This window comes from Lontra canadensis, unplaced genomic scaffold (assembly GCF_010015895.1).
Source record: "Lontra canadensis isolate GAN:19392208 unplaced genomic scaffold, GSC_riverotter_1.0 scaffold11, whole genome shotgun sequence".
NCBI lineage: Eukaryota > Metazoa > Chordata > Mammalia > Carnivora > Mustelidae > Lontra > Lontra canadensis.
The window spans coordinates 4,885,518-4,910,992 of NW_022631005.1; the positions used below are offsets into that span (position 1 = coordinate 4,885,518).

General features: G+C 34.8%; 1 protein-coding gene across 2 annotated transcripts in view; it reads right to left on the reverse strand.

Moving 5' to 3' along the window:
• CWC22 (CWC22 spliceosome associated protein homolog) overlaps positions 1 to 25,475 on the reverse strand; it is a 57,061-nt gene that overhangs the window by 25,838 nt on the left and 5,748 nt on the right. Inside the window, exons 2-8 of one of the 2 annotated variants that reach the window (XM_032856044.1) lie at positions 14,798 to 14,938; positions 10,089 to 10,156; positions 8,190 to 8,300; positions 5,159 to 5,404; positions 2,161 to 2,289; positions 1,063 to 1,231; positions 616 to 669 (exon numbers count right to left, since the gene is read on the reverse strand). In XM_032856044.1, the coding sequence (XP_032711935.1) occupies positions 616 to 669; positions 1,063 to 1,231; positions 2,161 to 2,289; positions 5,159 to 5,404; positions 8,190 to 8,300; positions 10,089 to 10,156; positions 14,798 to 14,824 (804 nt within the window). In that variant the 5' untranslated portion in view covers positions 14,825 to 14,938. The remainder of the gene's footprint in view (positions 1 to 615; positions 670 to 1,062; positions 1,232 to 2,160; positions 2,290 to 5,158; positions 5,405 to 8,189; positions 8,301 to 10,088; positions 10,157 to 14,797; positions 14,939 to 25,475) is intronic. The other variant, XM_032856045.1, reaches the window with a different exon arrangement.

A 25,475-nucleotide genomic window follows, 5' to 3' on the forward strand; every position in this document is an offset into this window, starting at 1 on the left:
TTTTTTTTCTTTTTTTGATTTTATTTACTTATTTGAGACAGAGAGTGAGAGTGAGAGAAAGCAGTGGGGAGACAGAGAGGGAGAAGCAGGCTCCCTGCCAAGCAGGGAGCCTGATGCGAGACTTGATTCCAGGACCCTGAAATCATGACCTGAGCCGAATGCAGACGTTTAACTGAGCCACCCAGGTGCCTCTATAAACTGATTCTAAGAATATATGACTATATACTAGTTGTTGCAGAGAAAAGATTTTTTTATAGAATATCAGATAGTATTACATTCTCAACAATAGGTATGGGAGAAAAGAGTGGAGGAAATATTAACTTTATTGTCTTATAAATATGATTAAATTACATTCTTTGAAGAAATAATTTGTAGCTGAATAACCACGTACAATATTAAGAGTCAGATCAATTTGATAAAATATTTGTTCTGAGTTCCTTTTTCTATTTAAGAATATTAAACACATTTATTACAGTTTTAAAACTAAAATATCATCTAAGATTCTCTTCTGAAAGACCACAAGGCAAAATAAAGATAGAGATTTATCAATGAAGTGGCATCAAGCATGTGATGTTTAATGCCACTGCATGGTACCAAATTTTGAGAATTACTTACCACATTTTGGTTAATAAGATGTGCCACAAATTTTGAAGCAGTAAGACAAAGTTGCTGAAAAGTGAAGGCAGAGACAATTTAAACTATAAACTAAAACCAATTTTCATTTAACTACTAAATCTATAGCTTATTTATTACATACTTTATTTAAAATACATAGCACACAGGATAATTTTTATGATGTTAGAAAGTTACAAGACAAAAACTATTAAATGTGAAATAGTGTCATTTCTGGCTAAATAATTATAATCCTACAGTTATAGCTATCATTTCTGTGGCTCACTGTTAGCAGCCAGAGATATTTAATGGAATAAAAAAAATGTTCTCACGAAATGCAGTTTTTAAAAAGAATTCCTAAGTAACAATCAACATTGCTTATCACGGTTGATACTGGATTATTAGTCTGTCCCTATGTAGCTGTCAACTTAACATGCCCATCATATATACCTTATCATTTCTTCGATAGCCTTTTCGGAAATTAAGAATTAACCTCTTAAGGATTAGTTCCCCAATCTGTGGAAATTTTGAGTTGATAATTGCCACTAACGCTGCATAAACATGGGTGAAGATTGGAGAAGCACTCTGCGCTTGCAAAACAGATCTGGACAGCAGGCCTCTGTTTATAAAAGAAAAAAAAGTCAACAAGGTTCCACTTCTAACTCATTTTGAAATGACCATGGTTCTATATGCATTTGATAAAGGGAGAGATGCAAAGTTATTTCTAGCAATGTAATGACAAATAATTACTGGACTGCCAAAAGGCAGGAAAACAGTTTATCTTAATAGTTATCAGGTTTAACTTTGACAACTGAATCAACAGAGTAGAAAATGAGAAAAGAAAACCCAGCTTTTATAAACTGTGATATCTTAAGCAACCCATATAGCCTCTGCTGCTTTCTGACTAAAATGGGAGCACTTTACCTACCTACCTTTGAGGACAAGCTGCCTCTTGGTCAACTTTCTATATCCCCACAACATGTTACATCTTACTTTACTTGCTCCCTCACCAATGTTTTGGAAATGATAAATCAGAGTCATGTGAAATGACACAGGAAAATATCCTTCAGATTTCAAAATAAAAAAAAATATGACATATTTTTATTTCCTGATCCTTTTTAAAATCACAACCAATTAAAACTACACAAAAAATGACTGTCATTCCCTTTGGCTTTTCTAACATTGATCACTGATTTTCTTACACCTTCCCACTTTTCATTAGAAATTAAAATTATATATACATATATAAATAAAATGTTCATTATTCCTTATGAGTTTAAATTATTGGAAGTATTCAGTAAACAAATGTCTACACAAAAATCATTACGTGACATCAGACCTTTTCAAAAGCAAAAACTGCACAATTTCTAATGGTGAAGTATAAGTTATTTGTTAGTGGCCGTACATTTTTATAAGAACTGCTTTTTATATAATTATTCTCGACTACTACTGAAGTAGCACAATAAATCAATTATTGTCCATGTAGGTATTCTGTTCCTTTGAAAAACTGCTATGAAATACTATAAATAATAAATAGCTGATGCTTACCTTCCCCTAACTATGTTTTCTTGAAGAAGTTCTTGAATAATAATACCTATATTAGAGATGTTGACTTTGTTGATAAGACCATTGATTGACTTCTTTAGGGCCTCCCAGCTCATCCTCTGGTATGCCAAGCTAAAAAGAATTGATTTTAATAAACATGGAAACTTAGTCAACAATTACAGTAATCAGAGATTATAATAAGAACATAAAAAGTACTTAGGCTTCCTTTGTTTTTTAACATTATTTTCACAAAATGACCTCAAAGTGCAGTAAAATAAATGACTATAGGAATACCTAAACCTGTATTTGATGTTCTGTATATATGCTCAACTACAGATCACTTCTCTTTAATAACATAATAAAATTATATAAGGATATATAAGTATAATGTTTTGTTTTTACATCCATGTATATTGGAAATTATAACATTCACTTATTGATTCAATACATACTTATTTTACATTATAATACTTCAGTTAAAATTGTCTTTAAATATTTTAAAATGACAACTTTAAAAAATTTTAAATTATAATATGAAGTATCCAAGTATAAGCCTTAAAAGGAGATTTTTATCATGTCCTTTTTTATAAAAGCATGATAAGGAAAACAAGATTAAATATTTTAAACTGTAAAGAAATGGCAATAAATACAGGAAAAGGGAGTCACATGAAATCATGGGGCGGAAGGACTGTTGTATTTTAAAGAACATGTCCGCATTTAGGCAGTAGTCCCACATCTGTATTGCTTGTTTTTTAACTCAGACCTTAGGCAAATAATTCAGCCTAACTAGATTTGTTTAGGTTTAACTTGGTAACACCTAAGGTATTCTACAGCTCTGTAATTCTATGGTTTTTATATTTATTTCCCCGTGGAATATGGTTTTAGCTGTAGAGTTTCTTATCTTCCTCATCTTCCTTATCCTTCTCTGGTAGTCTTGTGAAGCTGAAGGACTTTTTTGGAGTAATATATATAAATATATAGAATTACAAAGGATATCAATCATATTTAAATAGTTTTCAAAGCATGAAAAGAAAAAAAGTTTGATACAGAATTCTATGTGTTTCTTAACACATTAAATAACAAGAAGTGGTGGTAGAATAACTTCTTTAATATCCAAGTAGCATGGATATAAGCAATATTTTCATATATTTGCAGCAAATACTCTTGTTAATGCTACAGTCTGCTGCCTACATTATTCCTGATAGAAAGAAATGCTAAATTTTAGTTAGAGGAAAGTAAAAATAAAGATGCAATTTTTTCTTTCCATTTATATTTATGTGTTGCCAAATTCTACCTTTGCGCCTCTTGAAGGTCTGTAGGTTAAGGATCCCTGTTCTGGAGTGGTATACTAAGGGAGAGGTGGTGAGAGCAGTCTACCCTGGTGGGAAGAGTACTTTATCACTGACATTGTCCTCAGCAGACAGTGAGGATAAAATGCAGACTGATCTGCAGTTAATTATATTGTTTTTAAATTCCTTATAGATCATGTACTTCCTAAATGCCTGCATTTGAGGTGGGTGCAACACTTCCAGGGGACCCCCAACCCCAACCCCTTGGTATGCTACTATTTGAGAAACAAGATCAATGGCTTAAAAACTAGCCTAATGAGTAAGACTGCTGATATATAATCACAATCTCTCCTATTAAACTTTGGTCAAACAAACAAAAACTATAATCAAGTACAACTGCACTTCCTAATTAAGAAGCCTACAATCCTCCTGACTTAGTATCTACTAAAAGTAAAGTCTATAGACTTCTCTTAAGAGACTTCTACTTCACCTTGTCCCCTTTACAGCTATGAGCAGATTTAAACTGTATGAAATTATCTTCCAGGAATCAGTGTAAAATTACGTGTACTGGGGACTCATCTCCACCCACTTTATTTATAAGGAAGTAAGAAAGACATGGCTTAATAACAATGTTTCTGATCTTTTATAATTAGGATTGCTTTGGGCTGGATTGGAGACAATGTCTCTCTCACTAAAGCTACCACCATTGCCGCCTCCTAAGAGCAGAGAGCAGAAGGCCTACATGCTCACGAAGCTCCTGCTAACCACAGAAGCCATCTCCAAACTCCTTCTAAACATAACACTGCAGGCATTATTACCATGTACTGGAATATGACACATACAGAGAAACTTACTAATTAGTTTTAAATTTAATGTCATCTAATGTCCCTTTCTAGCTCATAAATTTTAAAAATTTTATTTCAAATATTTATACTTTATACATGACATTTCTACTTCAAACTAATTCATGAAGTAAATTTAGATTTCATTTATGTAAGGGTCTCAAGTACTTTCAAGTTGCCATTAAAATACCTATGAAAGATGTGGGAATACTCTTTCTTGGCTCACTTAGAAATCTATTTTTCTCAAAGTGTAGCTACCCTTTGTCCCAATCTTTTTGTTACCTAACTGGCAACTGAGTGACCATTTCAATCCTGGACCACACTTTCTGTAATTATCCTCTTTCATGCCGCTAAAGAAAGAGGTCCTGAAAACTTAGCTATACTTTCATGTATAGCTCCTCTCATCTCAATCATTTTGAAAAGGAAGTGAAGGTGTTTTGAGGGTGAATGTTCATAAATGAATTTTGATTGTTTGCCTTAGCAAAAAATTACAGTCTGAGATGGTATGGTCTAAGAAAACTATGGAGTAGAGGAGATTCAACTTCATTTCATGGTCAACTTCATTTCATAGATTAGTATAGGGGTTGGCAAACTACATCCATGACTCAAATGCAGCCTACAGCCCATTTGTGTAAAGAAAGCTTCATAGGAACAGAGCCACACTCATTTAAAGAAGCTGAGATAATGTCAGGGCAAACAGTAAGCAGAGATCCAAGGGAGCTTATGGAGTAAAGAAGAAAAACCTAATTTGAGGTCTCTACCACTGTGGACTAATAATGTGAACTCTCAATAGCCCATGTTGATTAGACCATGGTTGACTTTTTTTCAGTGAGGGTATCATTACTTTAAAACTCAGTGATATTGACATGCCTGTTTTTATCTGTAATTTGCTCTTGCATCATCCTGAGCTTTGCAGGAGGAATATATGCTCCACCCGTGCGAGTAAGAAGAGGATCCAGCTCATCTTTCTTCTTCTTTGCAGTAGGTTCATCCTGAGCAGAGGAACTCTGGATTACTGATGGTTCTGGGCTTCTTCTCCCAGGAGTTGGGGATTTCCGAGACCTTTTACGATCCATATCTCTTTCTCTTTCTCTGCGTTTTTCTCGGTCCCTACTTCTGTAATATTAAAATTTTTTTAATGGAGAAAAGATAACATAAATTACATACATTACATTTTTTCAAAGGTTTTTATTTATTTGATAGCATAAGTAGGCAGAGCAGCAGGCAGAGGGAGAGGGAGAAGCAGGCTCTCTGCTGAGCAGGGAGCCTGACGTGGGGCTTGATCCCAGGACCCTGGGATCAAGACCTGAGCTAAAGGCAGAGGCTTAACCCACTGAGCCACCGAAGCACCCTATAAATTACATACTTAAATGAGCTGCATACCAAATGAGCAAGACCATTTGCAGGCCACAAATTCAGACAAGAGCAAGTGGTTTGGAATGGTGAAGAAGCGCTTCATAGAAAAAATGTAACTTAAACTAGGGCTTCAAGGCTTGACAGAATTTATACTGGGGCAAGAGCGGGAAGGTGGAGGAAGAAGGAGGGCATTCTGCAACTAGTGAACAGAATAACTACTGGAAAAGGGAGTAGGATGTTCAAGTTATTAAGTAGTACTGTCAGAAAACAATAAAGAATCATGTATAATGGTAGTTGGCAAGATGAGTTTGAGTCAAGGTATGAAATTTTAAGACAAGAAACAGACTTTAAGCTTTTTATAATAGTCAATGGAGACTCATTAATAGTTTCTGAGTACAAGAGTGACATGGAAACAATGTTTTAACAAGACAGTTTAGACCATAATGTACATGATAAACTGTATAAAGAAGAAACCAGAGCATATTTCTAATAATGGCAATTCAGGAATAAAAAATGTCCTAAAAAACTGTAACATTTGAAATTACTTTTTGATAGAACTGGCATTTAAAACCTCAGAATATCAGAAACATCTGGTTATTTGAGATGGGAAAAAAAATAACTATTTTCCTGCTGTAACTCTTCCTGACTATTGTAGGTGAGTATCCTTTCTTAAGGTAACATTTTTTAAAAAATCAAGGTTATTATTCTCTGAAACTATCAAGAACTAACGGGAAGAGTAAATTCTTGGTTTTTTGCTATCATTTTTGAGAGAAGAGTTTGTCCACTTAGCTGTTTTTTTTTTTTTTTTTTTAACCTATACTGCTTTGGAAACTTAGATCATTCTGCTCATGCTTTGTGCAACTATTAGTTAAATGAATACAGTAAATAAAAACAAGTGTCATTTATCATTATTACCAGGAAACCACTTGATAGATTTTAGCTAGATCTGGGGGGTCTGTATTTGAGATAGTCTGTCTTAATATATAGTAATACAACTTACAAAGAAAGAGAGAAGGAGTCACCTAGCCAGGTAGATTCAGAGGAGTTGTTTTGAACCTGAAATATACCACTGTATACGGGAAGACAGAGTGAACAGAAGGGGGAAAAAAGTAGTTCCAAATAGACATCCCAGTTAGTTACAAAGGCAGGTGCACTGCAATCTAGGCACTGATTTGTAACTGAGTTGCTTCTTATTGTGAGTGTAGAAGGCTTCAAGAGATTAACTACAGCAGGGATTTACTGGCATTGGTTATCATTCTTCTAAGAAACACTATGTAAGACAGCTAACTGGCTGATAAAATTGCATCTTTACAATTTCACTGTTTGTTCCTGTCGAGTGCAAAGATGACAGAGTCTTCTTCAAGTCTAAATTTCTCTTCCAATGCTTTCATACTGTTAGCTTTTATTTTCTACATAATACACAGTCTGCTTGATTCACAGTGTGAGTGTATGAATCAAATGAGACTTATGTACATACACTGGACCAAACACAGTTACAATGAAGTAATACAGTCAGAGATTATGGAAGAAAAAATGGGTTTTGGGAGTCAAAATTGAGTTCAAATCCCACTTTCATTGTCTACCAAGTAGGCAACTGCAAACTCAGGTAAGTTACATAATCACTTCAAACCCGCTTCACTTTTTTTTTTTCCCTGCGAAATTGTGAAAAATAATATCTAGTTTGTAAGAGTCTTAACAGTATTTGAGAAAGAATGCAAGATGCTTAGCTCACCAATTATGGTAGCTGGTTCTCCCAAGGGGTCATTAAGGTGACAGGAGATGAGTTTGGCTTTTGGAGGCTGATTTAAGCTGACATTTTACTTTTAGGTATATATTAAAGTAGTGAGAAGGAAATTTAGGTTGCAGATAGCAAATAATGTGATTAGCTCCAAACTGCAGAGGAGTTTCATCAAAAATTTAGTGGGGAGTATAGTCTTAATAGTCATGGAATGGGTAATATGAGGGAGACATCAAAAGGATACAGACCTTCGTGAACAATAACATTTGGTAGACAAGTTTTTGAAACTGGATGACTAACAGGGTGGGTAGCCAAATTCTCCAAGGCTCAAGAAAGAATAAGTTCTATTTAGATAAAAATTAGACTGGTAACGTCATTCTCAGTCCCAGTGCCATCATGTAGGAAAGTATATTTTGATCACTCTATGTCATATGATGTAAATGACTTTCATTCAGTAAGGAATCTAAAAAACTCACACTGCTAACTCCTCATGCAATACAGTCCCATATAATGAATAAGAGCTTAGGCTCAATGTCAGACCAGGACTTTCCACTGACATGCTTCTAAAACACAAACAAATGACTTAAATTCTCTCTGCCTCAGTTTCTTCATCTATAAAACACACAATAATAACTACTTCATATACTTACTGCAATAAGGAATTAATTTGCATGAAGTCCTTATTAGAAAGCGTGGTCCTTAAGAACAACCATTTAATGCTAGCTACTACTTTTACGGTTTTTTAAGAAGCATAAAGAAAATTTAAACAAATATGATTTTTCTGTAGTTAAAATTTCTAATACTAACCGTGACTCCATGCTACTATCATAAGAACGCCCTCTTCTTGAATGCTCATAGTCTGACCTGTTGTAATCAAAGTGATCTCTATCCCGAGGGGATCTTTCTTGTTCTGCATATCTAACACATAAAATAAGAAAACCAAAGTTATAAGATGAAAGCTATGTTATAGATACCTATGAAAATCATATATTGATAATGCTGAAGTAACTCTATGACTGAACAACGTCTTACTGAACTTCTCAACTTCTCTTTTGTTGACATCATTCATTTAGTCTTGATTATAAAAGCTTTCAGCTTGTGTACAAAACAACTACTGGAGTTCACATAACCAAACCTGTCATCCTGATTCACACTGTTTAAAGTAAAAGATCTATATCGGATATCATATACAGTTGGCATGAAAAAAGCCTACCCCGCAAATGCTTTATCAAAGCAATGAACAAATGACATCAATGTCATTGGCTGGCCTTCATAAAGACCAGTTTAACTCATTCCAAGAGATATCAAAAAAACACTGGCTATTATTCTTGAACCCATTTTACTGAATAGCAGTGAGAAAGGATTGAAATTATTAGCAAACAAGGATAACAGTATAAGATCTGCCATTTGAACTTTAAATATCAATAAAGTCAGAGAACCTTAAGAGAAGTTAAATACATATACACGTAATAAATATACATAGTAATAAATATACTAATTCATATTTTATATACAGCTAACCTTTTGAACAGTTGCGGGTTTGAATTGTGTGGGTACCGAATTTTTCCTAATACAGCACAGTATTACAAATGTATTTTTCTCTTCCATATGATTTTATTAATAACATTTTCTTTTCCTAGCTTACTTCACTGTAAGAATAGAGTATATAATATATGTAACATATACAAAATATTAGTTGACTGTTTATGTTACCAACAGCAGGATATTAGTAGCTATGTTTTTTGGGGAGTTAAAAGTTACAGAGGCAGATTTTCAACTGGGCAGGGGGGCATTAGTGCCCCTAACCCCCAGGCTGTTCAAGGGTCAACTGTATACATCTATAAGTAATTTATATAACATATAGATATACATGTTTTTCTGTGCATGTAGAAAGGTGTTTTTTTTTCTTTTAAAGATAGAAAGTAGGTGATTGATGAAAGGTACTAAGCACTTGCAAACCATGACAATTAATTCAATGTCCATGAAACAAAAGTTTTTAGAGACAACGGAGTGAAATAAGAAGAAAGTACATATGTGGTAAGGAAGAGATGAAAACCACTGGAAGGAAGTTTAGAGGATGCTTCTACCATCATAAATTATTTTAATGATTTATTAAAATTTAAAATTTAAATTTAATTTAAATTTAATTAAAAAATTAAAGGATCATTTATTAAAATTTAAAATTATTTAATGATCATAGCTCACTAAGTGAAATAACTGAAGTACTACTATGAATGCCTGATGAACATTAATAGTAATATTTCTAGATCTTTCATCTTAACACAATTATAAGATATGATATATACATAAAAGTACTCTGAAATCTCTAAAGAGCTATGTAAAGGATAGTAGTAACAATAAAAGCAGCACTTCAAAGTAAGGTGATTTCAACTCAGTTTTCCATTTTATAAACTTCCATTCAGTGTTTCATTCAGGATTCATTTCATTTTATAAAACTTTTATGGAGTATTGGGCATGCTGAAATTATTCTCTCTCACCTCCAAAATTCGATAAAATCTAGAAATATCTACTAGAAACTCCTAGAACAGCCATTCAAAAATGATTTGTCCTCAAGTTTATTCAAGTAATACTGCAAAACCATCTAAAAGAAATTGTTCACCCTAAAATGAAGAACCTAAGAGATAAATAATTTTTTAAAACTTATTACAAAACATTTAAATTGCAGGAGCACATAAAATTATTTACCTGTCTTCTGGAGAAGAGGTTCTCTGATAGGAATTATTATTTTCCCTTCTGTCATGACCAGAAGAATGCTTTCAAAGGAAAAGAATGAGGGGGAGGGGTTATTTTTAAAAATTATGTTAAAAACACATAGAAAATGAAATATGCATCTCAGAAAATTGGTAGTGCTTTACAAATTTTTTCAAAACTTTTTTTTAGTCATAAGAATAATTCATGTTATCTAAACAGAATGTAAGACAAAACAAAATTTTTAGGCCCTCCAAGGTGGGTATCTGTGGCAGATAATGTTTTCACTATGGACCACATACTTTTTTTAATAAAAAAAAAATTCAAAGTAGAAGAAAATAATTCTCAAATTTTCAATGCCACTTAGTTGATATTTTATTCCTTTATATTGTTTTAAATACACAGAACATCACTTTTATAAACGTCTTTTGGTGAAAAACAAGACCAAAGTTTTTTCTTGGTGAAAAACATGACTAAGGGCCAGAGGTCTTCTAGCAAGAAGAGTTCACTCTTGTGGTTATATCAAAGTCTTATAATACTGCATTTATCTCCCTGAATCTACTTTGGCTTATAAAAACCACTTTAGAACAAGAGGGGATTAGGAGGGAGACAAACCATAAGAGACTCTTAATCTCACAAAACAAACTGAGAGGGGCCAGTGGGGGGTAGGGAGAGGGGGGTGGTTATGGACACTGGGGAGGGTATGTGCTATGGTGAATGCTATGAAGTGTGTAAACCCGGAGATTCACAGACTTTTACCCTTGGGGCTAATAATACATTATATGTTTATGAAAAAATAAAAAATAAATTAAAAAAAAACACTTTAGTTCTAGAAACCAACTCTAATATATTTATGAAAATTCATTTTTACTTTCAGGAAACACTGTTCAAATGTCTGACCTGTATGGCACTATGTTAGATTCTACAGATTTGAAAAACACGATTTGTGAGAGAGAGATCCTATGCCAAGTACTTTGAAAAATAGCAAGACATACAAATAAATAACTCCACTATAACATGAAACTGAAGAGAAATGTCACACAGACAGAGATATGAACTATCCAGTTGGAGAACAAATCCTAATTTAAAAATCCAAATACAGTTAAAAAGCAAAATATTTATCTCTGTAAATAGGTAAAATTTTTACATCACTGATGAACATTCATATTGTCCAGTTTTTTTTTTTTAAGGATTAAAACCATTTTAACTAACCTGAACTATAAGAAAGGAAAAACAGTAGGATTTTTAAAAGTAGCTTTACCTTAAAAGCTAAGAAAAAGGAAATAAAATAATGAACAACTTGTTCTGCACATTTAGATGCTTGCCTCCTTAGTGGGAAAAAGAACGTTTAAGGATAGAAAATTATACTGCACAGAAATATAAACAAGCTCCAACTTCCTCTTATTTTATGACTAATTAACAGCAGTTTGAGTCTAACATTATCACAAGTAAACTGCCAAACAGTCTCATCAACTATTGAATTTTCCTAATAGTATATACAAACTAGACTAATCTATTTAGGTGAGTAATAAGCACGTGATCAAAATTTGTAATTTACGATAGCCATAGTTTGGATGCCATTTTATACTGAATGCAACCATCTTAAAATCCTGTTTCTCATGTATATAACAAAGTTTTAAAAATTACTTCACTTAGCAACAAAATGAGGTAAAATTGTTCAACATGTATAACATACTTTTTTATAAAACACAGCCTGTCCTGTGTAGACACTCTGGAGGATACAAGTTAGGAAAAGGAATTTATGATCTTACAGCGGAAAGATGGCTATAAAGATTTCCACAATTAAACGTATCAGATTATATGTTCCTGAGAGAGCAACAGAGAAAAGAAAAAGAGGAGGAGGAAGAGAAGGAAGAGGGGAAGGAGAGGGGGAAGGGAGAGAGACAGAGAACAAAACTGCAGTCTACTTTTTCTTTTACAAGGCACAGCAATTATTTTGATTACATTAGGGAGAAGGCCTCAGTTCTGTGCTAATGATTTTTTTTTTCTTAAAGATTTTATTTATTTATTTGGCAGACAGAGATCACAAGTAGTCAGAAAGGCAGGCAGAGAGAGAGGAGGAAGCAGGCTCCCCACTGAGCAGAGAGCCCGATGCAGGGCTCGATCCCAGGATCCTGGGATCACGACCTGAGCCAAAGGCAGAGGATTTAACCCACTGAGCCACCCAGGTGCCCCTGTGCTAATGATTTTTAACACATCTCCGCAACATCTGTTGTAAGCAAGGGGGGAAACCAAAAATATTGAAGTCGTGAATCAGGATTTTGTAAATACGATTAAGTTAACGTGACTGGCACACAGAGAAGTGCTAACAGGACATCCTGAGTAGGGAACAATAACTGAATACTGAGGAATGACAGTGGGTAAAGGGGGATTTGAACTAGGTTTTGGTAGATGAACAGGATTTCACTATGTAAAATATTATTTTGAGATGAGATTCAAATAATAACTTGAATTTTCCTCTTTTCTTAATCATAGTGTCCAGATTATAAATCAGAGTAGGCACTGAAAATAATATATTGTCAAAATTACCTTTAAAAATTCTCCAATTGTTCATTAAGCAAAACAAATGTTTATACCATGTGGTTCCCTATAATCTCTAACAATATAAAGACAGCAGTATGAAAAGGTGAGTGGAGCAGGGAGCCTGAGTCCAGACCTCTGAGCAACCACTAGGCTCAGGAACCAGTCTTTAACAGCAAGGAGAGGAAGGGCTGAAACAAGTAGGAAACTTGGTTCTTGATAGCTAAGGATCAGTGGAAAAACAAAGATCCTCAGCTGAACCCTCCTGAACCCAGCAAATGAGTCCTGAGAACACTGAGGGGAAGATGTGAGCTTTACCTGAGGTAAAAATGGGCCCCACCCAGCTAGCAGACTTGTTTGTGGCTAACAGGATAGAGAAAAGGAGGCAGACTAGGCTACAAACTGGTAGACAGAGCTGAGCCACTAAGCTTGGAGGGCATGCTGACTGAAGAAGATACCCACTCCTAGGATGGGACGGTGCCATCGAGGACCCATCAGGACCACAGGAGGTAAAGGTAGAGAAAGCACAGTGTAAGAGGAGTAGGAAGAGGATTCTGAAAAGACTAGACACATCTCCCTCTGTGGAAAAGGTATCCGGCTAAATCTGAGTGCTCTCGTCTAACATGGCTCAATCAAGAGCCAGTTCCACACCAGTTCTCCGCTTTCTTTATGTCGCCAACTTTCAGCACAGTTTACCGGCTACTAGGTCCACAATTAATTAACTGCTTAAGTGCCACTGGACCAATGAGTACAAGCCCCAAAGAGGCAGATTTCAGAACGATATATGAAAGTATCTACTGACAGATAGGTCTAGCTTGAGATAGTGAACTCCCACCAAAAGAGATCTCCAAGCATGGGCTGGGTGTCTACCAAGCCTTATACCCTACAGAATTTAGCAAAGATGGCGGCAGAGCCAGCCCCAGTCTGTAAGTCTATCAATTCTGTTTATTAAATACTTACCAGGCACCAGGGCTAGTTCCTAGTGTCCCCTGCTAAGCTCAGTTTACTGTTTCTCTTTAAAGAAGGTGGTTTAGGGGTGCAGAACTGGTGGAGGAGAGAGGAAGGGAGCAGGGCCTAGATCTGTAATTAAATAAAAATATACCTTCCCCTTTACTGATTCCAAGATCCAAGGCATGATGTGTCTGCTTGTAATCTGTGCAGTTGAATAGAAGTGGAATGGTTTGCTCTCCTGCTAAGTCCACTGACAGTCAGAGGAACAGTTCTGAGTAGACAGAGTTATTGGCTCCTGTTACTGCCCTGACTGCATCTATTATTCTCCCTTTCTTATAACCTGCCTCGGCCACACTAGACTCTTTGTTTTTATACTTGCTGTTCCGCCTGCTTGGAATACTCTTTTCCCAGTTATTTGCATGGCTAACTTCCTCATATCCTTCAAGAGTCTGCTCAAATGGCTACCTATTCAGTGGGCCCTCCCTATCCAACATTGCAACCCCCAATGCTAATGATCAACATTACCCCATATCTTTTGTCTGTAGCATAAATTTAGCTCTTAATACCACTATCCTACACCTTTTACTTATGGATTAAGTTTATAATTTATTTTCCGTCTTCCCACACTAGAACACAAACTCCACGAGACCACGGATTTCTGTTTTGTTCACCATTTTATGTAAAGTGCTTAGAATAGTCACTAGGACATAAGAATTCAGTGAATATTTGTTGAATAAATGAGTGTATAATGTCTAACGGAGAACACAGAATAAAGAGCTTGTTTATGCACCAGTAAGAGTCTCCCCTGTAGATAGACATGCAGGAACTATGATTAACTAAGGAAGGAGATGCCTGTCTTCCATTTCATGCTCATTCAGGGAAGTATAATCTTTAAGAAGAATGGTGGAATTCCCTGCCCTGTTAATTATTCTTTTGCAGGTGCTCACTCACATGCACTTTCTTGATTTGTGGAGGCAATGATAGACATACATGCATACATGTACATGGATACACACACATCATACATCTTCCACGTTCTCTCATTTGCCCTCTTGTACACTACTGCTTCTATGTGACCATGTGGCTACACTTGAAATTGTGTAAGTTAGATATGTGTATGATGCCTTTCTACTGTCTGGTTCTAATGTCCTAGTTCTAGGTATGCATTTTTTGATACAAGTTTATGTTCTTCATTATAAATTTCAAACACTTACTTTTATCTGTGCCACGCTACTCTTCATTTTCTGTTGCCAACTGATCTGATAAATCAAAGACTCCTTAAGTTGTTCCAAGTAACAGGTAGAAAATGGTATGAATTCCTTGACAGTTTAACTTTTTTTGTCTGCAAATGTCACCTGAAAGGTATACCAAAGAAAGCTTTGTTAACAGTGATAAAATGTATCTGACATAACAGCTTATTATTTACACACAATGAACATTTGACCATTTTTCTTAATTAGTAGACATAGATATATAATCAATAATTAAATAAAAATTCAGAAATTCCTTAAACAGTTTCACATACCAATGTATAAAGAACACAATCACAGAAAAGACTCTGCATAAGAGAGCAAATAATAAGGGCTTATTAAGCACCATAAGGTATTTTAGTCTAATGACTGAGAGGAACAAAAATTAATTTAATAACTGATGTCAGATAACTTTATTCAAATTGCTTTCATGAGGGACACCTAAACCCACATTATAAAATAGTACTGTGATATTATAAAAAAATAAGTGAACAGAATAATTATATAAGATAAAATCTATACAAACGGAGTATAAAATATCCCATGTTTTTATATAAACTAAGAATGAATTATCCAATGTTCTTATAACAATCACTCAAAAATAAATATGCTGAGTAAAAATACAAGGTGTTAAATTAAAATAATTAAATTTTAACGTAATCTATCAAAGGCACATGACTTTAGTCATGCAGGTGTGAGAACTAAGTTATTTGGCTCAGAATAAACCTAGTCATCAACATTAAATGCTAAAACAAAAATTTTTTCAGTATCCATCTGTTAATTATATTTTAGGAATTTTTGAAAAATGCTGAATTGCTACTTATGTTAACAGAGAACTACCATTTGAGTACTTAATTGTAATTGCATATCTAAGTGGTTTATGGTTTTGTGTACTGTAATGAAATCACAAAAATCAAATGAGATAGAAGAAAATAAGAGAATTAAAAGAGGTAGAGAATATCAGAAAGAACTGTCCCTAGTACCAAAATAACTGAATACAACTAGGAAAATGTTTGTATTTGAATGCCAGAAAGGATTATAGATCATCCAGTTCAATTCCTTTTTAAAGACAAAAGTACTGAAGGTCGGGTAAGTCCTTTCAATGTCCTAAGCTATACTACCAGTTAGTGGGGAACCTATAACTAGAAACTTAGCCTAAAGATACTCAATTAAATTTTTTTTCCACTAGATCACATACACAAATAATCTTGACACTATAAAGTGACATAGAGCGACTATCATTTAATGCAGATAGGGAAGTACACAAATGATTAGGTTAAGAAAAATTTCTCTTACAGCGGTTGGCATGGCATCAAAGTTCTTACAAACAATATATATGAGATTATTTACAAATAATCTATAAAAGATAATTGCAATCTAAAGCACATTACCACTTCTGTATTTGTAGCTGCAGTCAGACTAACATGCCTCGAGGGCATGCACATCAGGGAAACAGCCAGAGAGGAGCCCAAGGTGCCCAAATCTCTGACCACCTCTAAACCAACACATGTGCAAAACAGAGTATTACTAAGGATCAAAGAAGTGAATTGTGATATGAACAGCCACCTAAGAGAACTTACAATTTAAGACTAACCAAGTTAATTACCTAAAAAGTCACCACTCCTCAAAGGAATATAACAGAATCTACAGTCTTAACATAACAGTAACAATGCCCAGGATACAATTAAAAATAACTTATCAGAAAACTGTGGTCTAAGCTTAAGAAAAAAAGACAATCAAAGACCAACACTGACATGACCCAGATGTTGGAATTGGCATACAAGGTTTTTAAAGCTTATTCAAAAGTGCAAAGGAAAACATGCTTGCAAGGAATAAAAATAAGAAAGTTTAGCAAAAACAAAGCAAAAGAAAACAAAAAGAAAAAGAAAATAGAACCAAAATGAATTTCTAAAACTGAAAAATACATTAAGTAAAAAATTCGCTGGTTAAAAACTTACAGCAAAATGGAGATTAAAAAAAAGTCAATGAATGTAAAGTAAAATCAAAAGAAATTAACCAATCTAAAAACAGAGAGACAAAAAAAATTTAATGAACAATATCAGGGACATGTGGGATAGTATCAAAGGACATAATACCTGTGTAATTGAAGTCCAAGAAGGAAAGAGAGGAAAAATGGAATAAAAAAAATTTCAAAAAATAGGGAATTTCTCCCATATTTGGCAAAGTGCATAAATTTACAGATTCATAAAGCTCAGGGAATCCTAGGTAGAAAAAATACAAAGAAAACCACCCCTATGGACATGGTCATAGATAATGGTCAATAGTCAAACTGCTGAAAATCAAAGATAAACAGAAAATGCTGAGAGCAGCAAGAGGGGCAAAAATGCATTACATACAAGGAAATAACCATTCAAAGTTACTGCTGACTTCTCATCAGAAACTAGGGAGACCAGAAGACAAACAATCTTAAAAGTGCTGAAAGATAAAAAACTTATTACCCTACAATTGCAGCAAAAATAAATTTTAAGAATGAAAATAGACATTTACTAATTAAAAGAAACAAAAGAAAACTAAGAGAAAGTAAGAGAATGTATCACGAGCAGAACTGTACTACAAGAAATGCAAGAGTTCTCAGGCTGTAGGTAAAGGATATCAGTTGGAGACTTGAAAAATGAATGAAGAAACGGTAACTTTCTCAGGAAGCATAAAAGGCTACTTTTTCCTTCACTTAAAATATGGTGGTCTCGGGGCGCCTGGGTGGCTCAGTGGGTTAAGCCTCTGCCTTCAGCTCAGGTCATGATCCCAGGCTCCTGGGATCAAGCCCCGCATCGGGCTCTCTGCTCAGCTGGAGCCTGCTTCCCCCGCTCTCTCCGCCTGCCTCTCTGCCTACCTGTGATCTCTCTCTGTCAAATAAAGAAATAAAGTTAAGAAAAAATAGGGTGGTCTCTTTAAAGCAAAAATTAAATCTTGAGGGGTTACAGTGTATGTAGATGGGAGTATACATGATATACCTGTTTGATGTAAGTACTAGTACCTATATGGGGGCTCAGCTGACTTACTACATCAGGTGTGTAAGTATGTACATATGCGTGGACAGAGGGCATGCCTAGGCATGCTGATTCTATGAAAGCATCCCCAAGGTATTTCCAGTATCCAACTCTTCCCCAGGTTTCCTCAGCTTTCCAATTTTGGATGAGAAATCTTGGTTCTCAATTTGTTGTAAACCATGAACTAGTTAGATAAAATACAGAGACTTCATAGCCTACCTCCCTAACAGTGAAATACAAAGTCAATAATCATTTGGAAAGGGACACATACATTCCAAATGTATTAATCCATACTAACTCACTGGTAAGAAGCATATATATGGATGCAAAAGAATATCAGTATCAGTGATTTTTAAATCTGAGACATTCTGGCACCAACTCATAGGGAGAAAATTCTCACTGGTTATGCAATGACTACCACAGCACAGGTTCTTTGGGAGTTTAAGATATACGCCATAATAATTAAGTAACATTATCTACTGCAACATGGGCAGGAGCACAAATTTAAGCACTGAAATGGAGTAATTCAGATGACAAAATATGTTTATAAAGTGCTTTTATTATTCTTAAAATGAATGTAAGACATGAAAAATTGAGACAAGAAAAGAGAAAAAAATCTACATTAACTACCTTCCTAGGTAAACTCGATACAAATTTCACATATATTCATATATAAGGACTGAAAAAATTCCCATAAAATTTTTTTGCCTATAGGTTTAAATATATTTATTAATTAGTGAGATCTGGAATACACTTTATAGACAAATTAAAAGCCTAGAGAATTGTTAGTGTCCTTAATTTTTTCTTATGTCTAGGATAATCAGTGCTAAGTCCTTATAAGATTGATACTATATTTTATCTCCATGGAGGATTCCACTCTCTTATATCCTAATATTATCAGACAAATTAATCAGTTACTTATTGTCCACAGGAGTTTCTGCTTCCCTACAGTCACCTAAATACTTCTATAAACTAACATTAAGAACTGAATTATGCAGAAGGAACATTAAAAGAAATCTGTGTGAAAGACTCTACTCAGTACTGTTCACTATTTACAGGAAATAACCTGATGGACACTGCTGCTGTGATCACCACTACACATCACCCGTGACTGATTTCCAGGACTTTTTGGGTCCCGAAGCAGAAAACACTGAAAACTACTACTGCCTAACGCTATCAGAATAAGGCTCTCCGTCCCCTGACGCTAGCAATGCTATTTCTTTGCATATTTTTGGTTTTTGTCCTCTTGTTCATTTATTTTTTTCCCTCTCTGCTGGTTGATGCTTCTAAATCTGTACAATGGAACTTTCTGCATTGATGGAAAATTCATATTCTACACCGTCAGTCACCACTTCATTAACACAATAGCTACTGGCCACATGTGGCTATTGAGCACTTCATATGTGCCCAGTGGATTTGAGAAAATCATTTTTGTAAGAGTTTTACATACTGGACAACATATTTCTAAATGATTACTAGACTTTTAGGCCTTTTCATCATGGTACTTCAAGATCCTTGTCCTTGACAATCTCCAGATTTGGTGTTAATTCTTCAGATACTGACAAAGCAAAATAACTCATATACAATTTACAGGAAAAGTCACTTGGTTATTTTCTGAAAGGTTCAGATTTTGGAAAATAAGGGATAATATAATAATCCCGGTACAGTTGGTCTATGTTGCAATCACCAATGTGGGATCTCCAGAGTCTTAAATGCAGTGCAGCCACCATAATGTCAAATGATCATTTTACACAAACAGCAAGAAAATCTTCCACTAGAGATATTATGACAATCACAAACCTGATACATGATCATGACCCACTGAAAAACAGTGTAGATATGGACTGATTGCATTTCCAGAAGATAATGGTCTATTCTGCAGCTTAGGCTGAGTAAACAGGGGTACTAATAAAATTTAAAAATAACCCTGATGACAGCTTGAAGAGAGAACTAACAAAAGAAATGTAAATCACTACTTGTAAAATGGATTCCACTAATTTGCAAATCAGAAATATGCCAGTTTAAGTCACAATATACTTATCATGGATTAGCTATGGTCAAGTTCTTATTTCTAGTTACTTTAGATCCATCTGTTCCAAAGTAAGATCGCAAAATGTCTGCAAGAACCTGTATGTTCTAAAGATACGACCATCTACTGTTCTAGCAACTCATTAGTTTACAATTTCTGCCTAATACTTTATGGACAAATTAAAAGCCTGGAGAATTGTCAGTGTCCTTAATTTGTTCTTATGTCCAGGATAATCAATGACTAAGTCCTTATAAAACTGATTCTGTATTATACTTCCATGGAGGATTCTACTCTCTAATATTCTAATATTATCACATAAATTAATCAGTAACTCATTGTCCACAGGACTTTCTGATAACTACCTCTACTCTCACAAGGTGTGTAAGTACCCTTCTTAAGCCCCCTTTTTGAGGTACTCCATGGTCCCTCAGAGTATGTTTGTTGTCTCCCTTGCTGCATCAAATTAATAAATTTGACTTTGATTATTAATTAGGTATATTATTGGTGATTACTCACTGATGAGCTTTAACATATATGACAAATGACCCAGTTTCTCAAACAATTCAATGCAAGGGGGACAAAAGAAGAAAAAGAAGGAAAAAAAGCAGGATAGTTATTACAGAACAAAAGAGACTTAACAGAGTTAATGTAATGTGCGGCCTTTGTTTAGATCCGGAGTTGAACAATTTCCCTTCTCTAAAATGGGATATATTTATATAGTAGAACCCATGTTACTAACTTGAATTCAGTACTAACTCAAAGGACTAATAAATTCTACCCAACTTTCCTTTTAAAATGGAGGATGAGCTGAAGTTCTTATTTCTGCATAAAGGATGAACATTTTCTAATCCAACTCGATTGTGAACTTGCTGAAATTATTAGTATATTCACATCGTGGTTTTTTGGGGAAGAAAAGATAGGGTTGGATATGGACTCGTGGCATTATTTAAATCCTTATTACATATTTTCTATTCGTGAGGACTTATCTTAGTATGTACCTGAAATAAGACTCATTTTAAAATCACCTGCTACCTAAATACTGTGCTCAAGTTGATAATGGAGATACTTTCAGCTCTAATGCCAATAATATGCAAACTTTTAAAAAGTATTTTCTGGAGTGCCTGGATAGCTCAGTCAGTTAAACATCTGGCTCTTGGTTTTGGCTCAGGTTGTGATCTCATGGGATGTAAGATGAAGCCCTACATCAGGCTCCATGCTCACGGGGTGTCTGGCTTAAAGATTCTCTCTCTCTGCCCCTCCCCCACTCTCACGCATGGGGGCTCTCTAATATAAATACATTAAAAAATTTTTTTAAGTATCTTCCTCAACTATATAAACGTGTTCCACTGATACAAAAGTCAATTAAAAATACTAAAATGGTTGGTGTCCCAAAGCTGATGTGCACTGGTGAATGTAGGCTAACCATTACTGTTCAAAACCAGCCAGTAGGAGAGCTGTCAATGTATACAGCAGCTCTTCAACAAACTAATTCACCATTGACACTATAGAGCACATTACAATAAGATTCCTGAGATATCCAGAGATTAACCAATTAAGTACATATACTTCCCATTTTAGAATTCTGAAATGTATAATTTATATTAACAGCAATAATAGAGTGATAAATTACTGCAGCCACAAAGATACAACACTAAGCATTTCATTTGTATCTTCTTACTCAATCTTCATAATTATCTTGCTTTATTTTTTAACCTCATTTTTCTATTTTTTTTTAAGATTTTATTTATTGACAGAGATCACAAGTAAGCAGAGAGATAAGCAGAGAGATAGGCAGAGAGAGAGAGGGGAAGCAGGCTCCCTGCTGAGCAGAGAGCCCCATGTGGGGCTCGATCCCAGGACCCCAAGATCATGACCTGAGCTGAAGGCAGAGGCTTTAACCCACTGAGCCACCCAGGTGCCCCTTAACCTCATTTTTCAATGGGAGAACTGAGGTTAGAAGATTTAAAACAACGTGTCCAAGTCAATTATAGCTAGTAAATGGCAGAGCTAAAATCCAAAAGGTTTTTCTGATGCCCAAACCATCTGATATTGCAACCCAATGAAAATGGTAACAATGGGGCACCTGGGTGGCTCAGTGGGTTAAAGCCTCTGCCTTTGGCTCAGGTCGTGATCCTGGGGTCCTGGGATCAAGCCCAGCATCGGGCTCTTTGCTCAGCGGGGAGCCTGCTTCCCCCTCTGCCTGCTGCTCTGCCTACTTGTGATCTCTCTCTCTCTGTCAAATAAATAAATAAAATCTAAAAAAAAAAAAAATGGTAACATTAATATACTGACACCAAATTGGTAAACTACACAATGTAAACAGATATAGAAAATTTTCCTATCCTAAACTGATCCATTTGCCCAAAGTTCCAGAGAGCAAAGGTATTGATATTAATATAAGGCCCTATCTACTTCTTTTTAAACATACAAAATAGTATTTTAAAGATTCCCTTTATTTAATCAACATAGCTAGAATTCACTCTTTAAGCAAATAAGTCACTTAACTCTATTGTGCAAAATTTAACATCTTCCTTGGTTCTGAAACCTGGCTTCTCTTCTCAACTTACCTAAACATATATACACACAGCAATCTTCTGTGTATTTTATTTCAAATTACCTTACTTATCTAAACTTGATGAGTTTTCTTTCTGATCAGTGTGTATCATCTCTCCCTTTCCACCCTTTGTCCATCATCAGCAAGTAATTTTCTGGCAATCAAACACAATCTGTTAGAGTTCCATGTCCCAAAATGTAACTGTGAAATTGACAATATTATAAAGTAGACTGCTACTACAGTTCTAACACAAAATGCATAAAGTCCTATCATCGTCCAGATTTATACAGAATATGCCCATAGGGAAATTCTGAGAGTTCAACATGTGCATGCTTGATACTTAGACTAATTGGAAATTCCAGCAAGGAGAGCAATTTATCTAGAGTTTATAGCTCTCACTGATCTTCCTAGTATCACTGTGTGGATTTTATGATGAATTATTAAATTTCTCTCTCCTGTCACAAGTAAGCAACTCAGCAAAACCACACCTGCTCCCCTGAACAAGGAGGGTATTTTATAATAAGGAGACGAAGTTTAGAAATAATTTTCCTATCAGTTCAGCAAGCATCAGAAAGCAAAATATTTAATAACAATTGTAGGATGCACTTTAGGCTGTTAACTGGAAACTATGAAATTGTAAATTCTGCAATTATCTCAAAAATTTATACTCAACTAATGGTTGAAATGCACTGGTTTCTCAATGACTTTGGTTGAGTACTCTTACCATTGGCCCTTAGGTGTCCTCAACCAATATAAAAGGAACTTGCTGTAACTTACTATCAAAAATTAAAAGGGAGTCAACAAAGTAGATTCCCTTTAGTTTGCTCTCCAGCATTCTACATAGCAGCACACTTGGCAAACTTCAACCATTGTAACAGAGTTAAAAAAACAAACAAACATACCCAACTTAGTTGTTCAGCTGGGAAAATGATAATATTAAACAGTATTCAAAAGAAAAACTAGTTTGAAATATGTTCTAAATGCAAAACTGAATGGGGGTGGGAGGTGATAATGGGATCCTCAAGAAAATCCCCAAATAGGACCCAACCCCCTGGGCCTTCCACATGGTGATTTTCCTTCCCAGGCAACAGATATGGAAAACAGGTTGGCTACATTTCTTAACTTATATATGTCATAACTATGACAAGATTGCTATGGCCTTTACATATCTGTATTGAACAAAAAAATCTTTTGTTTAAGAAAACAGCTTTCCTGGGGCACATGGGTGGCTCAGTGGGTTAAGCCGCTGCCTTTGGCTCAGGTCATGATCTCAGGGTCCTGGGATCAAGTCCTGCATCGGGCTCTCTGCTCAGCAGGGAGCCTGCTTCCCTCTCTCTCTCTCTCTCTGCCTGCCTCTCTGCCTACTTGTGATCTATCTCTGTCAAATAAATAAATAAAATTAAAAAAAAAAAGCTTTCCTACTGTTTTTTCTTGTTATTTTTAAAAATGGGTACATATTAGTGAGAAATATGCCCCATAATATGTCACATAAGGAAAAATGATTTTGTGATTTGATTCAGCATAGTTCTACAATTTCAAGAAAATAAAAGTCCCCAAACACTATTATCATTTTGAGAAAAAGTCACTAGGTACAAGTAACAACCCCTTACCTACAATTATAAAATCTGAAAAGCTCTGAAAACACAAAGGTTTTTCTTTATCCTTTTTAAAATAGAAGTATAGTTGACACACAATGTTATATTAGTTTCAGGTGTATAACATATAGACTTAGCAACTCTATACATTATGCTGTGGTCAGCACAACTTCCAAAGATTTTTCTTAAGCTCAAGGGAAATTCATCTGGTACCAACCTGAGACTTAAGGTGACTCTTCCCAGAAATACTAATGTGTTTGATTAGAAGATGTTACCCTGGATCCCAAAAGAGTGATTACTTCATAAATATATGTGCATTATATTTCTTTAAAATCTGAAAAACTGTGAATGTCAAACAGTTCTGGTTCCAAGAATTATAAATAATTGGGAGACCTGTACTCTCTGTTGTTTGCTTCCTTGTCAATGAATAAATCAGGTGTGCTTTTTGACTCAGACCCATTTGAATGACTGAAGATTCCCGTGTTCAAGTACAGGGATGAAAGTTGTACAGACTGTTTTTAACCTGCATTACTGTTTTTCTTTATATAGGAATGGACAAAATATAAAAGACTTTGATTAGTTTCTGACTCTGTGTAGAGAAATATAGAATTTCTTAACATTTTAATGAACTCAGTGATACCAACAGCCATACTAAAATTATTCATTATAAAATGAGGAGTTACTATCCTTCATTCATTTCCCAGTATCATGAAGTTGGCACAAAATGGTCTGTACTTAACCAAATAAATCGAAAAGTGAGATGACCATTTCAGCATGCTACTTAATTAAAAAAAAATTATTTTGTTGGGACATAGGAAGATTCTCTAATGTGCTCCTTTTCACCAGAATGTAGGTTCTTTAAGAACAGGAATTTGTCAATTTTTTTGTTTCAAAATTTCTATCGGCTTTTTCTTTATTTTCCAATTTAGTTGGTTTTCAAGAAAAATTCTACATACTGAACTTTACTGATTCATTTAAATCTAAATTATGACATCTATGGGGCAAATTTCCTTTCTCCTGTTCCCTCTCAAGTTCCATTCTTTCTCTTTTCCTACAAAGTCAAATTTTTATTAATATTTATTTTGACAGATGTGTCTACACTTGATGCCTATAATTCTTAATCTTCCATTAACCCCTTTTAAACTACACAGTTTGCTTTTCTACTCCCACTACTCCATAGTACTTATTAAAGTTATACAATGACTTTCCTGTTGCTAAATCCAGGGGCCACTTCCTTCTTTTACCTGACACTGGTCTAGCAACTGGTACTGCTAAATCTCTCTTCTTGAAAAGACCACATTTATCTGGTTTTCCTTGTCTCTCTTCTCCTGTCTACCCCTCTAACATTTACTATCCTGTAGAATTTAATCTTTGTTTATGCATTTTGACTGTTTTTCTCATTTCCATTTTCCTAATACAGAAAGCCCTCAATCTATATTTGTTAAATGAACAAATG